This window comes from Scatophagus argus, chromosome 1 (genome assembly GCF_020382885.2).
Source record: "Scatophagus argus isolate fScaArg1 chromosome 1, fScaArg1.pri, whole genome shotgun sequence".
Lineage (NCBI taxonomy): Eukaryota > Metazoa > Chordata > Actinopteri > Scatophagidae > Scatophagus > Scatophagus argus.
This window is the reverse complement of record NC_058493.1, coordinates 27,723,778-27,737,886: the sequence shown is the minus strand read 5'-3', so window position 1 is coordinate 27,737,886 and position 14,109 is coordinate 27,723,778. Positions and strand designations below refer to the sequence as shown.

The 14,109-nt window shown below is 45.1% G+C and overlaps 1 protein-coding gene across 1 annotated transcript; it reads right to left on the bottom strand.

Moving 5' to 3' along the window:
* Window positions 1-335: 335 nt before the first annotated feature.
* LOC124064518 (aggrecan core protein-like) lies at window positions 336-13,486 on the bottom strand. Its single transcript, XM_046399071.1, has 19 exons — window positions 13,483-13,486; window positions 13,134-13,225; window positions 12,642-12,933; window positions 12,318-12,492; window positions 11,908-12,035; window positions 11,508-11,801; window positions 10,957-11,253; window positions 10,677-10,851; window positions 10,465-10,592; window positions 10,071-10,364; window positions 9,883-9,981; window positions 8,161-9,789; window positions 7,496-7,573; window positions 6,564-6,677; window positions 4,783-4,941; window positions 4,622-4,704; window positions 3,261-3,405; window positions 2,692-2,874; window positions 336-2,584 (listed from the first exon to the last, which is right to left on the bottom strand). Exons 1-19 carry the CDS (start codon window positions 13,484-13,486, stop codon window positions 2,517-2,519), a joined length of 4,437 nt encoding a protein of 1,478 aa, XP_046255027.1. The 3' UTR covers window positions 336-2,516.
* Between the last annotated feature and the right edge of the window lie 623 nt (window positions 13,487-14,109).

Genomic DNA, 14,109 nt, shown 5'->3' with positions numbered 1-14,109 from the left:
TCCCATCATTACTAAAGAGCAGTTTGAGCGAAAACCTGGAGCTGCAGACGCGATCATTTTTTCACTCCTTGTTTTATTTGATCCCCGTGACCCGTGAAGGTTTTATACTTTCCCAGAGCCTTGAAAAGCACATGTGCTGTGGGCTGCACAGTGCAGAAGAAAACCAGGAAGTGCCAAAAGATTTTTCTCCAATAAAACTCTGCTGGGCGAGCAAATTTTTATTGAAGTGAATGTTCCTCCACTTTGGATTGTGGTGACCAGTTGTTATAATACATCCATGGTGTGTTTATGCCTCACAACATGCCTCCCTGAGGTGTTTTTAATAGTTTCTGGACAACGGTGGAGATCTATGGCACACAGGAAGAAGATAAATCAGACTTTGGGTGCACTGACAGAAGATAGTAAGATCGATTTATTGCTGGTTTTGGTCTTTTAATGTGATTTGTTGACAAGAGGTAAAACAGAGCATGTTGACGGACGTGTCCTTTAAATAATAATAAAATGGGGCTTCAGCAGTCACATGTACAGCACTGAAAGTTAAATCTCAGTCTTTGGTTTATCATGCAGCAGGTGACAGCATGTATGAAGGAGGCACAGCCTCCAAATACAGCGACGACGACACAAAAACAAGTGCACAAATGAAACAGTGAACAACAACAGGCTCTTCACACTGTGCTGTTTACAGTGAGGTCATTTCCTCTGAGGTTACAAACATGAAATAGAAAACAGGTTCAGTATACTGACACTTGCTCCACACAAACACTATGCACTGCACAGCCTCATGGTACATGATGACAGAAAACACACAGAAAACAAAGGGCTGAAAGCGGCTAACATGACAGACTGTGGGCTAACAAACAATATGAAGCAGTCGCTCACCCTGACTGTGTGGCTGATTCTGCTGCAGCCCCATCACTGCACTGAATCTCTCTCGTGTCACAGCACACACTCTGTCACTGTGTGAAGCCAATAAATAAAAGGTTGTGTATTCACAGTGACAAAAAGCTTCAGCTTTCAGTTGATGATATAGCAGACTACACAGTGAGTCGAACTGGCTGAGTTTAGTATGATGACCACAGACTTAATGTTCTGTTTCCACTCATTATAATCTTATCAGATACCACGTGTGTCTGCAAAACAGGGGCTATGTGTGATATGTTGAACATTTGCATTTCTTACATTACAGTTTTTAATTTTAAGTTGTGACAACAGTGTATTTAAAGTCTGGTTGGGTTTAGGCACAAAAGCACTCAGTCAGGATCAGGAAAAGATCCTAGTTTGTTTTAAAATAGCTGGTTTTTGTCAGCTCCAACACAACTGGAAACTCTCCCCAACCTGTCATTCAAAAAATCCATTTTGGGTGCAACACAGACATAAATCCAAACTTAAGATCCGAGCTGAAATGAAACATCCGTTGCAGCTATTCAATGCACCCTAAACAAATAAACTTGGACTGAAAGGTTTGTGAGGTGACCGTTTTCACGCCACTGTGAACAGATCAAACTAAACCCTCTAACCAGTGCAATTACTCCCAGGTGCTGTTAATGCTGCCTCTGTAGGTGCATTATTTCTATCCAGATATCTCTAGATTCATAAATATCCTGCAGCCTTCTGAAGGAGCCACACTGTGCTTCTGCAAAGGCTGTTTGATAAAAACGATCTCCCTGCAAAAAAAAAACTGTAGTTTGTAACCACGTTTCCTGTTTCCTGCCCAAGCTGTTTTTAATGCTGTATTACAGGGAGGACTGGCATCAAGCTGCTTTTTCTGAAGGATGAAAAATTAAACCGTCAACTCCGCCGACCGAGTGCCGAAACCAGCAGGAAGGACAGAAAACGTGTTGGTGCTCAGACGATGGATGTGAACAGTTTTTCCCTTTGACTCTGCCTGCTGTGTTCTGACACATTTTACAATAAGCTTTCTCATATGGGTCCACAAACATATGCAAAAGGTACCCTTTTGGTACCTTACACCATAAACCAGAGCTGGGACCAAGTCAATGGCAATGCAAAAGACAACTGTTTGCATTCAAGTCCCGAGTTAAGTCCCACGTCTAAACTTTTTGAGTTTGATTTTTTTGATTTTATCAAATTGAGCCTAAAGTCAGCAAATATATGACAAAGCCTCTACACACCTCTGCCATGAACTAGTCCTACAGCAACGTGCCAACATCCACCACCAGGCCTACAGCAGCCTACAGCAGCCTACAGCAAACAGACGCTGCCTTCTGTTAGTGTGAAGATCGCGGAGCAAAGTATCGCACCAATGATTCCTCCAAACAAAGTTATATCATAATACACACAATAAAAATAAACTCAGAGCAATAAAATTATTAGATATAATTGAAATATATTATGAGGGTCGGGGACAGAAGAGAGAAAGCTCACATTTTCATGTTGTAGCTTCCTTCATGAGGGCCTTCCAATAATTCAAACCTTCAAATCGTCTTCACTAAAATGGAAAATAGATTTCTGTGCTGAAAATGTTCTTTAAAATAATTAATTCCTCTTTTTCCTTTTTAGTGAAGTTTGCCGCCAGCTGCTGCCCTCTTGCTGCTCCTTCGTTCTATTCTTCTTCTTGCTTTCACTGCGGCGAGAGAAAAACAACACGAGTGGGTTGTTGTTAAAGAATAGCACAATTATTCCCTAAGAACAAAGAGGAAACAGGTGGATATTCATGCAGAATGAGCTCACCGTCGGTACATTGCACCTGTGGCTCCTCCCACCGCCCGTCTGCCTTACAGCGAACCACTGGAGGGTGGCGCTGTGCGAACCCTGGGTTGCACTGATACCGGATGATGGAGTTGACAGGGTACTCCTCCCTCCTGTTGCCAAACATGTGGGCGTTCTCCACCTCTGGCGGGGCGCCGCAGGACACTGAGGACAGAACCAGAAAAACTCTGTAACTCACACCAAAACAACCCAACAGCAGCGAGGAGGAGAAATATGTAGCTTTGATTATGGGGTGAACTGTCCCTTTGAATGAACAGCTGACACTGTACCAAGTGAACGTGTATACTGACAAAACAGCTGGGCAGCCCAGCAGAAAAAAATCTTCACTCAATCAATCATTAATGTTTAAATGAAAATCAATGTTTTCCTCATAGTGCTGTTGAATCGTGTAACCCTGCAGTTTTATGGAGCGTTTTGGCCTCTTTTACCTCTTTTCATACGTCCCACCTCAGTCATGTTTCCAGCCTGCAAGCTTTGTTAAAGCTGTTGTACCACGAGCAGATGCACACATTAGTCCTGCAAGCACACACCTGGGCCTTTCTTGCAGGTAAACGGCAGGTGGTAGTTGCAGGGCACGTCGTTCCACTGGCCGTTCTCGTGCCAGATCATCACCACACAGTCCTCTCCGGTGTTGAAGTAGTTATCTGGCTGGTTCGGCCTCCAGTTCAGGTATTGCTAAGGAAGAGGAGGAACAAGAAACATAATTAACTGCATGGTAAAGAGCTCGACGCAAACAAGAGGGAACTTTTCCTTCAAATTTCTTTAACTATCCATCACTCTGCAGTTCAAGTGAGCAGGATTCAAACTTTTCCCGCTTCTTTTCCCTTTAAGGAGAGTCTGAAAGCTGAACTACTGTGAAGCCTCACCCCTCTCCATAACGGCAGGATTTTTGAGCCAACGTTTAGAACAAGTTTAAACTCCTTTGCCTTTAGTTGTGGTTGTGGACAGCACTTAGTTTGTTTCAGCAAAGCTCCGTCCTTAAGGCAGACATTAGAACTGCATGAAGAGAAGCAGCCTCATGGCTCGTTTCCTTCACAGCAGGGGTCGTGCTAAAAACTAGAGGTCTTTCAACAGTAACATTAAACTTGACTCAAGTTTTACATAACTCTCCAGAGTTGTTAAATCCAGCCTTACAGAACCATGAACTGCTGTGCAGGATTTTGGCTTCTGATGAGCCTTCGGACTCACCGGTTTGTTAATATCACCTCACCTGAAGCAGCCAGCTCCCACCAGCACAGTCACGTTTTCAAACACAATCCTGTTTTTCCACCCGAACACCACAGGAAGTCAAGGAGGTAATGAAGTCAATTTTATTTTGTGCTTGCACCTGTTTTTGCCTTTGAATACACCCACTTGTGATGCGGCAGGTGGAGTGGTGCAGCTGAGGTGGTGTTCAGGCAGATGGGATGGTGCAGTGCTATTTCAGAGCTTGTTTTGGCGTGACATTGCATTATCGTTTCACCTGCTCAGACAGCCTCTTATCTCAAGTGTAAACAGCAATTTCCCTTGCTTTGGCTGGCACAGGAACGTTTATTGAACAGATGTTGTTAATCGAGGATGAAGTTTTAACTGTTAAAGCGATTAAAGCAGAGTCTAGCTGAGTGGGTTAAATGAATGGGGCTAAGAAGGAGCCACAACAACAGACAGATTGCATCCTCTTTCACGGTCTGATTTGTGTTTGGTTCACTGTAATGCAGATTACACGTTCTGGCTGTCATACCTGTCAGGATAAGCAGCAGACGTCCCTGGACTCTGTTAAAAATCACGCAAATCGACTTAATTTTTACAGTAACAAACCAAACTGGTTGGTAACCACTGGGCGCCTCCATGCTGATGATGCTATACTCTTCCCATGAGAGGCGGAACACACCAGTATGGCGTCCTCACTCACCAGCGGCGTCCCATCTGTCCAGCGGAAGTCGTTCTCTACTGTCTTGTCATTCAGGCCGATCCACTGGTAGTCTTGTGCGTTTGCTGTGGGAGGAAATCAAAGTGTTGAGGCTTTAATTGTCATTCCCTCTCCGACTCAAACGCAGCACATCATGCACTCACCGTTGACAAAGTGCTGCTCCTCGGGGGTGATTATGCTGACCAGGTGGGCGTTCAGGTCCCGGCAGCGCTGCTCTGCGTCCAGCCACGTCTCTCTATCAGAGAAGTGCAGGTAGCAGTTCCCCTGAAACTTAGTCCAACCGTCTTCACACTGCTGCTCATCTGCAGCCGCAACACCAAAGAGTCAACATTCATTCTGAATGCACTTTCACCTGAATATGCCTAATTATTTCCAATGTTTAGGGCTCTGAGACTCATATAAGACTCATATATTAAATGTCTGTCCTCATCCACAGCTACAAGTGGGTTGGAAAACTAAAGCACAGCATCCGATGATGAGAAGCCGTTCTGTATTTTTATCATTCTTTTTGCTATCTGTCTGATAAAGTGCTTTATATTGTTCACAACCCATGTGCTGCAGTGCTTCTCTTGAGTCAGGAGCAAATATTTCTTGTGTGATGCCCTCAGTCAGCCTGACATCTGACAGTGTGCAGTGTTTCCACCCTGACGTACAAAACACACAGTGGAAAATCATATACGCTTCACTTCAGCTGCGAGCGTCCTGCTGAACAGTAATGTAATTGTGAATATCATGTTTTTTCTTATACTGTAACATTCAAGGCTTTCATTCATTCTCTTGCTCCTCCTTGATGACTTTATTTAAAGGGCCAGTCCACCCATATAACACAAAAACATATTTTTAGACTTTCCCATGTGCCTCCAGTAGTATTCATTCACGCAGATAGTTTGGCTGACATTTCTGTCATGCCTTTCACAGCATGTCCTTCCAGGGATGATGTTCCTGTTACTCAGGATGATCCACAGACAGGAGCATAGACCTTGGGATGAGTGACACAATCTTGACTCAAAGCCTTTTCAGCTCTTTTAACTGAATCTCCCGCACAACTTCTTTAAGGAATATAACGTTGGCGAAACAGCAGCAGAAGACTGAACGAAACAGACGACATGAGCTGTCTGTGACCAGCTGATCAAACTGGTCTGACCATCAGCTGGGGACGTGTCCCCAACCAGGAGTCAGAGACGTCCATAGAAAGGTTAAGGAGGCCGCTGACATCTGAGACTATCCTTAGACAAACATAAAGCGTTACAGCCCTCAGGTCACTTCATCAGTTCCATTCGCCAATGAAGGTCGTGAGACGTGGTTGAAAGCCCTGAGCTGCTTATGCATTTGAACTTTGAGTTAAGATGATTTTGTCTTTTCTTCTCTGTGTTCAGACAAAACTGTTTTTTTTCTGTGCACATAAAGTTAATGGGAAAACCGCAGTTAGATGCAAAGTTGAAGCAAAACTGAGAAATGTGTGTAAGCGGCAAGTTCACTCACAAAAATACACAACCATTCAAAGGTGGTCTTACTGAAACCCCACACACACCACGTGGGTCAGCTTTCAAAGACTCCAGACTGGCTACGAATGGATCGTTGTTTGAGAAAGGATTTTAACCGTTCAGTGTTTGAGCAGTTAAACACTGAACTGCTGCTATATTTCCAGAAGCTACTCATGGGAAACAAAATATGTATTTGTGATTTGGGTTAACTGACCCTTCACTCACTTTTCCAGCTTTTACAAGCAAACAGGGTCCCATTGCAAACCAGCTACATGTTGTGCATCGACAGCTGCTGGTTGGCTGGGACTCCTCATGGCTTTGTGTTTCCACAGAGCCACAGCGAGTCACGATGCCATTGGCTGGTGATGTTTAGCATCTCCCTCTTCAGTTGTTTTTGAGAGGCTGTTGTTAGTATGTTTTAGCTGAAGCTGATCTCATACCGATCTCACAGCGTTCCCCTCCGTAGCTGGGCAGGCATAAGCATTTGTAAGAGTCTGCGCTCTCCACACAGGTGGCTCCATTGGCACAAGGGTTGGAATGGCACACATCTACCTCTGCAAAAAAGGGGGGCGGGTGACACTACCGTTTCAGCGTGGGGTGGGGATGAGTGGGTTGGCCAGCAAGGTGAAGCTGTGATAGAAAGACTATCACACCCCAGGACTGAGAGGTTAGTGAACAATACTGTAGTTGCTGCAACCTCTGATTCAGATTAAACAGCTAATAACTGCTAACAATCTGCAGAACTGTTGTGTTCAAATCTGAGGTTGGTTGCAGCAGAAGATCAGTATTCAAATTCCAGCAGGATGAGAGCACTCATATGATGCTCGGAAAGCACATATGTTTAGCATGCAGGGCTTAGCATGCACAGAGCAGAGCAGAGGTGGCGCACTGGCACAGCAAACCAAAAACAACATACAGGCTGAAGACAGTCGTGATGTAACACGTGTGACACAGAGGCTGTGCAGCCTCAGAGCAGAGCTGAAACATGTTTAACAAGCACCAGAACGTTCAGTCTGCCACGCAAACACACAGACCCATAGCCAGACACAGAACATAGGGAACATGAACATTAGCAAATCAAAGGGACACAAAACATGGCAAAAACATGATGCAAAACACACACCAGGGCAGAACAGCACAGGGAGACAAAAGATGTTCAGTAAGGCTAGATATAATGATTCATAAACAGTACATACAATCACAATCTGTTAAATATTTACGTAAAAATATAAGCTAATTAATGATTAATGAACAGAACGCAGACCAACAATGTCAAACATGCAAACTGCTCAGACACTCAGAGAATTCAGTAGTTTTCAGAGAAAGAAAGGAGAGTAAATAAAGCTCCACTTGCCACTGATTGGGGACTTACCATGGCAGAGGGCGAGCCCGTCCTCTACTGCACATGCACCAGTGCCACAGGGGTTGGGGTCACATGGGTTAAATTTACCTGGAAAAACAGGCAAAATGATTCAGATGGGGGGGCAAACAGCAAACTTTTATAAATCATATGACAGGTCCTGATTGACACCTGACAAAGAATCACCAAATACATCAAAACATTCCATAACGAGTCAAGCTTTCGCTGTTTGTGGTCTAATGGTCGACTCTATGGTCAACAGGTTTAAGTGAAATACAAGTTCAGCTGTTTCCCCATCCAACTTGACAGTAATTTATAGTGTGATAGTTGATTATCGATCAATTTGCAGATTATTTTCATGATTAATAAATGAATCAGTTCGTCGATAAAATGGCAGAAAATATTTTAATAATAATAATAATAATAAACATTTAAGGTCACAAAATAATGAGAAAACAAGCAAATATCAAAGTAGAAAATGACTTCCTCCGATCAACTAATCAATTACTCAACTAATGATTTCAGCTTCATAAGTAAGCAAACACTTTCCATAACCACACACTTTATCCCTTGATTTTACTGAATATAGAACACAAGGGTTTCAAACAGGTCATATTATTTTTCAAACAACAACAAAATACTTAATAATTGTTGCATGGAAGAAAAGGCTGACCTACCCTCCACTGACTCAGTTTCTGCAGCAATGCCAGGAGCCCCAACAGAGGCTGGTGTAGCTGCAGTGGGAGGAGCAGACAGTCCTGCAGGGGCAAGCATAGGGCCAGAGGTCGGTGACGGTTCAGCCCCGCTGAGGGCCTCCTCTGGTCCTGTGGTGCTCTCGGTCGGTGCCCACTGACTGGATGGAGAGGGCAGCACCACCTGTGGCAGATCTCCAGAGGAAGCTCCTGAAGTGCCACCGGCTGTGAACAAGCGGTTGTCTCCGCTGCCAGAGTAGATGCCACTGTTGCTGCCACTTCTTTCTTCACTGTACTCCACTGAGCCCTGTCCAAGCTCCATAGACAGAGTATTGTCTCCGGATGCCTCTGTCATAAAATCCCCACTCAAAAATGTAACACTGCCTTCTTCTCCACTTGTTGAAGACTCCAGTGCAGATGCTCCTGATCCAGACATTCCTGATCCAGACCCAGAGATGAAACTCAAACTTCCAAATCCAGACAAATGTTCCCCACTTCCCTGTCCAGAGCTGTAGAGTAAAAACCCAGAGGCCTCCTGCTCTCCAGAGGATGATCCTGTAAGGTCAGTGAACCCTGACCCCATGAAGGTCACACCTGAGAAGAACCCAGAACCACTTCCAGAGGCTGAACCACTGAGATCACCACTCAGAATCCCGGATCCTGAAATGTCTCCAGAGCCACTGAATGCCAGTTGGCCTCCACCAAACTCATACTCCTTGTGGCTAATAGGGGTGGATGCATCTATCAGTTCACCATCTATTAATAAGATCTGAGCGTCTCCACTTCTTCCACTTGAAAATTCTCCTGACTGTCCACTCGCACTACCAGAAAATCCTGATGGCAGGCCACTGAATCCAGAAAAGTCCTGGCTGGTAATAAAACCGGATGGCATGCCAGAAAATTGTTCACTTTCCCCAGAGCTGTCAAAGGAAGAGCCACTCTCAGCAGAGCTGAAACCAGATCCAGACAGATCCAGATCCCCGCTACCACTGAGCACCCCAGAGCCTACTTCAGATGAAGGGAAGAGAAAGATCCCTGTGCTTCCCTCTCCAGCTTCTTGGAGTGTTCCTGAAACTGAACCCTCTCCAGAGACAATGCTGTCGGTGCCTGAAAAAATAACTGTAATGCCAGATCCTTCTCCACTAAGAGCTGATCCAGAAGCTTCTGTACTGCTGAAACCTGATGCTCCACTGGGCAACTCAGCACTTGTACTGCCAGCCAGGTCTCCAGAGCCAGACAGATCTCCGGAGCCAGACGGATCTCCAGAGCCATACATGTCTCCAGAACAGGACATGTCTCCAGAGCCAGGCAGACCTCCAGAACCAGACATGTCTCCAGAGCCAGACAGATCTCCAGAGCCAGACGGATCTCCAGAGCCATACATGTCTCCAGAACCGGACATGTCTCCAGAGCCAGGCAGACCTCCAGAACCAGACATGTCTCCAGAGCCAGACAGATCTCCAGAGCCATGCATGTCTCCAGAACCAGAAATGTCTCCAGAACCAGACAAGTCTCCAGAGGGATCCCCTGAGGCAGACCCTAAGCCAAAGTCTGCTGAGCCTGATCCAGAGCCAGAAGTCTCCACAGGGATGGGAGAGAGGATGGAAGGAACCGCTAAAGGAACACATAGAAGAAAAGAGTGAAGGACATAGGAAATAAAGAGGACATTTGCACAAGCATTTTGTCTATGATTTAAGTATATCTCACCAGGCCTCAACAGATCAGTGATTGATGTTATGTTAAGGAAGGCCTCCTGGATATCTGTGACGTTTAGTCCAGTTTCATTTGCAATAAGCAGAAGGTCAGCTGGAAGAAACAATAATTAATGATAATGATAATGAACAAAAACAAACAAACAACAGAATTAGCCTGTTGGATGACAGTCAAGCATGTACCTCTGAAACAGTATGCATCAAATCTGGCATCAAGTTCAGGGTAGCTTGTCTGGTTGGGGTGAGTGTACACAGTGTGTACTCCTGATTTCCCAGCTCCACACTCAGCACGGGGGTTGTTGATGGGATACCGGACACTACGATCCACAAGCCAGCCAGCACGGCACTTGTCGAAACCCATTTTCCAGGCTGCGTAGAGCTCTCCAGTCGAGGCCAGTAGGGCGTTCTGCTCTTGACAGCTAGAAGCAGCCTCATCATATGTGAAACCCTCAGCAGAGGCCACATGGAAAACCTCACCTGGGATGAGATGTCAAGATGACATGTGATATAACATTTGTAACATTTTTAACAAACCAAACAGTGTTTTTCTTTTTTGTTTGTCTGTTTGTTTTTTTACCTTTGAGCCCGTCAGTGTAGCAGTACACATCATATCTTTCATCTGCTGGCCTCAAACCATAAGATCGAACTCCGGGTTGATCCCCCAGATCTCCAGCACATTTCTCTCGAGGTGAAATAATTGGGTACCTGAACAAGGGCAAACATGACAACATATTGGGTGACAGGAATCTCTCTATTTGATCTGAACGTATCTTCAGTATCCAGATTTACCTTACAGTCTGGTCCTGTAACCATCCTGCATCACACTGGTGATATTCAGCTTCATATGCTGCCTGCAGCTGCTCTGGTGTGGCTATGGAAGCTCCGACACTCTGACAGGCCAGCTGGGCCTCGACGAAGGTGAAGGCGTAGCGGCTTGAGCGTGAGCGATAGTGGAAGACCACACCTGTACATGGAAACAAAGGGAATTCTAGTGTGGTGAACATCAGGATGGGACTTTCTATGTGACGTTACAGTTATCGTAACATGAATCAGCAGTTCTACCACTGACCAGTTGGAGGCATCACGAAGCCTTTGCTGGGCTCCCTGCCTATGTCGGGGCGGGCGGTGGCTGCCTCTATCACGTCAGTGACAAACTCAGTGACGTTTGGTGGCTCAGGAAGCGGCAGTTCGGTGGGGCTCTCTGTGTAGACCACGACGGTAGGCTGCTGAGTCTCCACCTCACCAACCGCCTCGCTCTCCGTGGTCGTCCTCCTGAAGAACACCTCTGGACTCTGCGTCACTGTGGCAACGCTCAGCACACCACTGCCCTCTTCTAAGATGCCTGAACCTTCCTCATCAGGGGACTCTGGAGGTGATTGACAAGAGAGATGCTAAAACTTTCCTATCCAGTAATACTGAATTTCTATGGAAAACATGTTAGTAAACAATTGACTGTTTACACAAGTGGCCCAATTCTTTCTGCTTCTGAGAACTCATTCAAATTTTTTTTTCCTGTAGGACTTTTTAATATGAGTGATCATCAATGGTGGTCAATGACTGGCAACCTCTGACTATTGAAAATATTGGTGTATTGAACTCTTTGTTTAAATGGTGGCCTACCTGTGTAGCAGAAGGCATCGTAGCGGGACTCAGGAAGAGGGTATCCGGTCTGGTTTGTGTGTAGGTAAACAGTTCGGACCCCCAACAGACCACCTCCACACTGTGGCCGACGAATGTTGATGGGGTAACGGACGCTCCTGTCTCCCAGCCAGCCGGCGTTGCAGACATCCATCCCACCCTGCCAGGCCAGGTACAGCTGACCAGTAGTGGCCAACTGAGCTCCCTGATTAGAGCAAGCCAACACAGCCTCAGAGAAGGTGAACTTTTCTGCAGAAGCGGTGTAGAAAACTCTGCCTGCGTCAGAAAGGAGAGGCTTCGTTAAAGTGAAGACTGAAATACTGAAAGAATGTAAGAAAATTCCCACAACAATAGAGACATTGCTGTGCTAACTGCAGTGTACCTGCCATCTTCTCAGCGAAGCAGTAGACATCATAAGTCTCATTGAGGTCTCTTACTCCGTATGTCCTGACACCAGGCAGTTCTTCTTTGTCACCATAGCAGTTCACACGAGGATCGTGAATTGGATACCTTTGGTTAAAAGAAAATAAGCTTTGGTGTCTTCAATACGAAATAGTGTACATCTTCAATATCAAAATAACAATGTTCAACTCACAGAGAAGAACGATTTTGAAAACTTTTCAGATGTCAGCACAATTTCTTATAATTCAGCTGTTTTTTTGGAAAAATAAATATAATATGAGGTCTGTTGTTCCTGTCAGTAGCACATGGACCTTGAAAGTTACAACTCTGAACGTGTTTGTGTCGTGTTGCTCTACCCGCTGTGTTAAATGAACAGGGTGACAAACCGACCTGACTGTATAGTCGGACAGCCAGCCGGCATCGCACTGGTGGAATCCATCATCGAAGGCTGCTTGAAGCTGCTCAGGCGAAGCCATGATGGCGCTGTTCTGGGTACACGCTGCCTTTGCCTTTTCAAAGGTCAAACTGTAGCGACCCATGATGGCCCGGTAGTGAAACACCATACCTGAAGGCATTAACAAGTACCTAATTTAAAAATGAATTCAGTAATTCTTGAATGATCAAGAGGTGAAGAATATTACAAAACCAACACATTACTTTTTCCTGCCACACTGACACAACGTGACACTGACCTAACTCTTCTTTGACGCGTACCTTGAACCTGCACGTGGACGATGTCGTGGTCGTCTTCGATGCCATGCTGAACCTCACAGCGGTAGACCCCCGAGTCACTGGACCGCAGCTCAGAGATCTTGATGCTAGCGTCTGTAGGAGTCATGGGGTAGGCCACCAGATGAACTCTATCCAGGTAGCGCTCGCTGATACGCACCTGTCCTTCCAAGGCCACCAGGACTGTCGTAACTTTTTCTTTGGTGACGAGGCTCCATTTGATGCGATGAGAGAAGGGAGTGATGGTGGGAGCCCCTGGGTCTGGGACAGTGTGGTCCTACATGTTAAACAACAACACTGTTCACTACCAGCTTGTTTCCTCAGATTACTGAATACAAACACAAACATGTGAAGCTAAAGGTAGGATACAGCACGTTTCTGTAACTCTAATGACACACTAATCTGCGGAAAATACAGCAGAAAATGTAGCGGCATTCAAAACAAAGTGACATTTAGTAAAAGCTGATGATCACACACCTCAAAGTAACATGGTAGCAGCAGCGTTCCTCCCAGGAGAGGGCGCTGTGGCTCCTCCAGAGGTATGCTCACACTCAGCACGTCCTCTGGGTCTGTCAAAGAGATCAACAAGAACCAGGTGCTGCTTATGGCAATGACACATGTGAGGTGAAGATGACAGGACGCTTAGATCTGGGCTACATCTGAAGTTATATACTAACATATGTACTAAAACAGCACAGAAGATTTTTTAGTTTGTAAATGTTTTTTTAGTATAAAGCCAAGAGCAAAATTCTGTACTAACTGGCTGAATGTTGAACTTATGTTGAACATATTGTGTATGTATAAACTAATGAACATGCATTCTTACCCATAAAGGAGTGCTCCTCATAAACGTAATCAAAGGATGCTGCGATGACATGTAGACACACAGACAGCAACACGAGCCACCTTATCATATTTTACCTGAAATATTTAAAAAATTGATTTTTTTAAATTGAACATTTCTGCAAACCAGTCACTTTTCCAGACATGTTTGTGGCAATAAACATGGTCTTTTCCCAACCCTAACCAGACCAGTGTTAGAAGCAGCAGTGTTAAAAAAATTGAAATGTCAAGAAAAAGTTTTCGTCCATCTTGTTTATTGTCCACACCTCCACTTTTACAGCTACACTGCCATTTCCCAAAGGACTAACACACAACCACACGGCTCTGTGAAGGAGCTCCAGTTCTTTCAAAGTAAATATTTCCTGTTATCCCACCTGAGAAGCTCTAACAGCTAATTCTTATTTCTACAGTGAAAGACTGAGACTTTTTCCTGGATTCTGTTTGTGTATTTGCTTGCATCCATGTGCTTAAGAGGTGACATGTCCCATCTGCTAACATAGAGGAGGAGGAGGAGGAGGAGTATATGAGCTGTACTGCAGCCAGCCACCAGGGGGCCATCCAGATGTTTTGGCTTTACTTTTTTCTCCCACAAATTACCCTACAGTATATT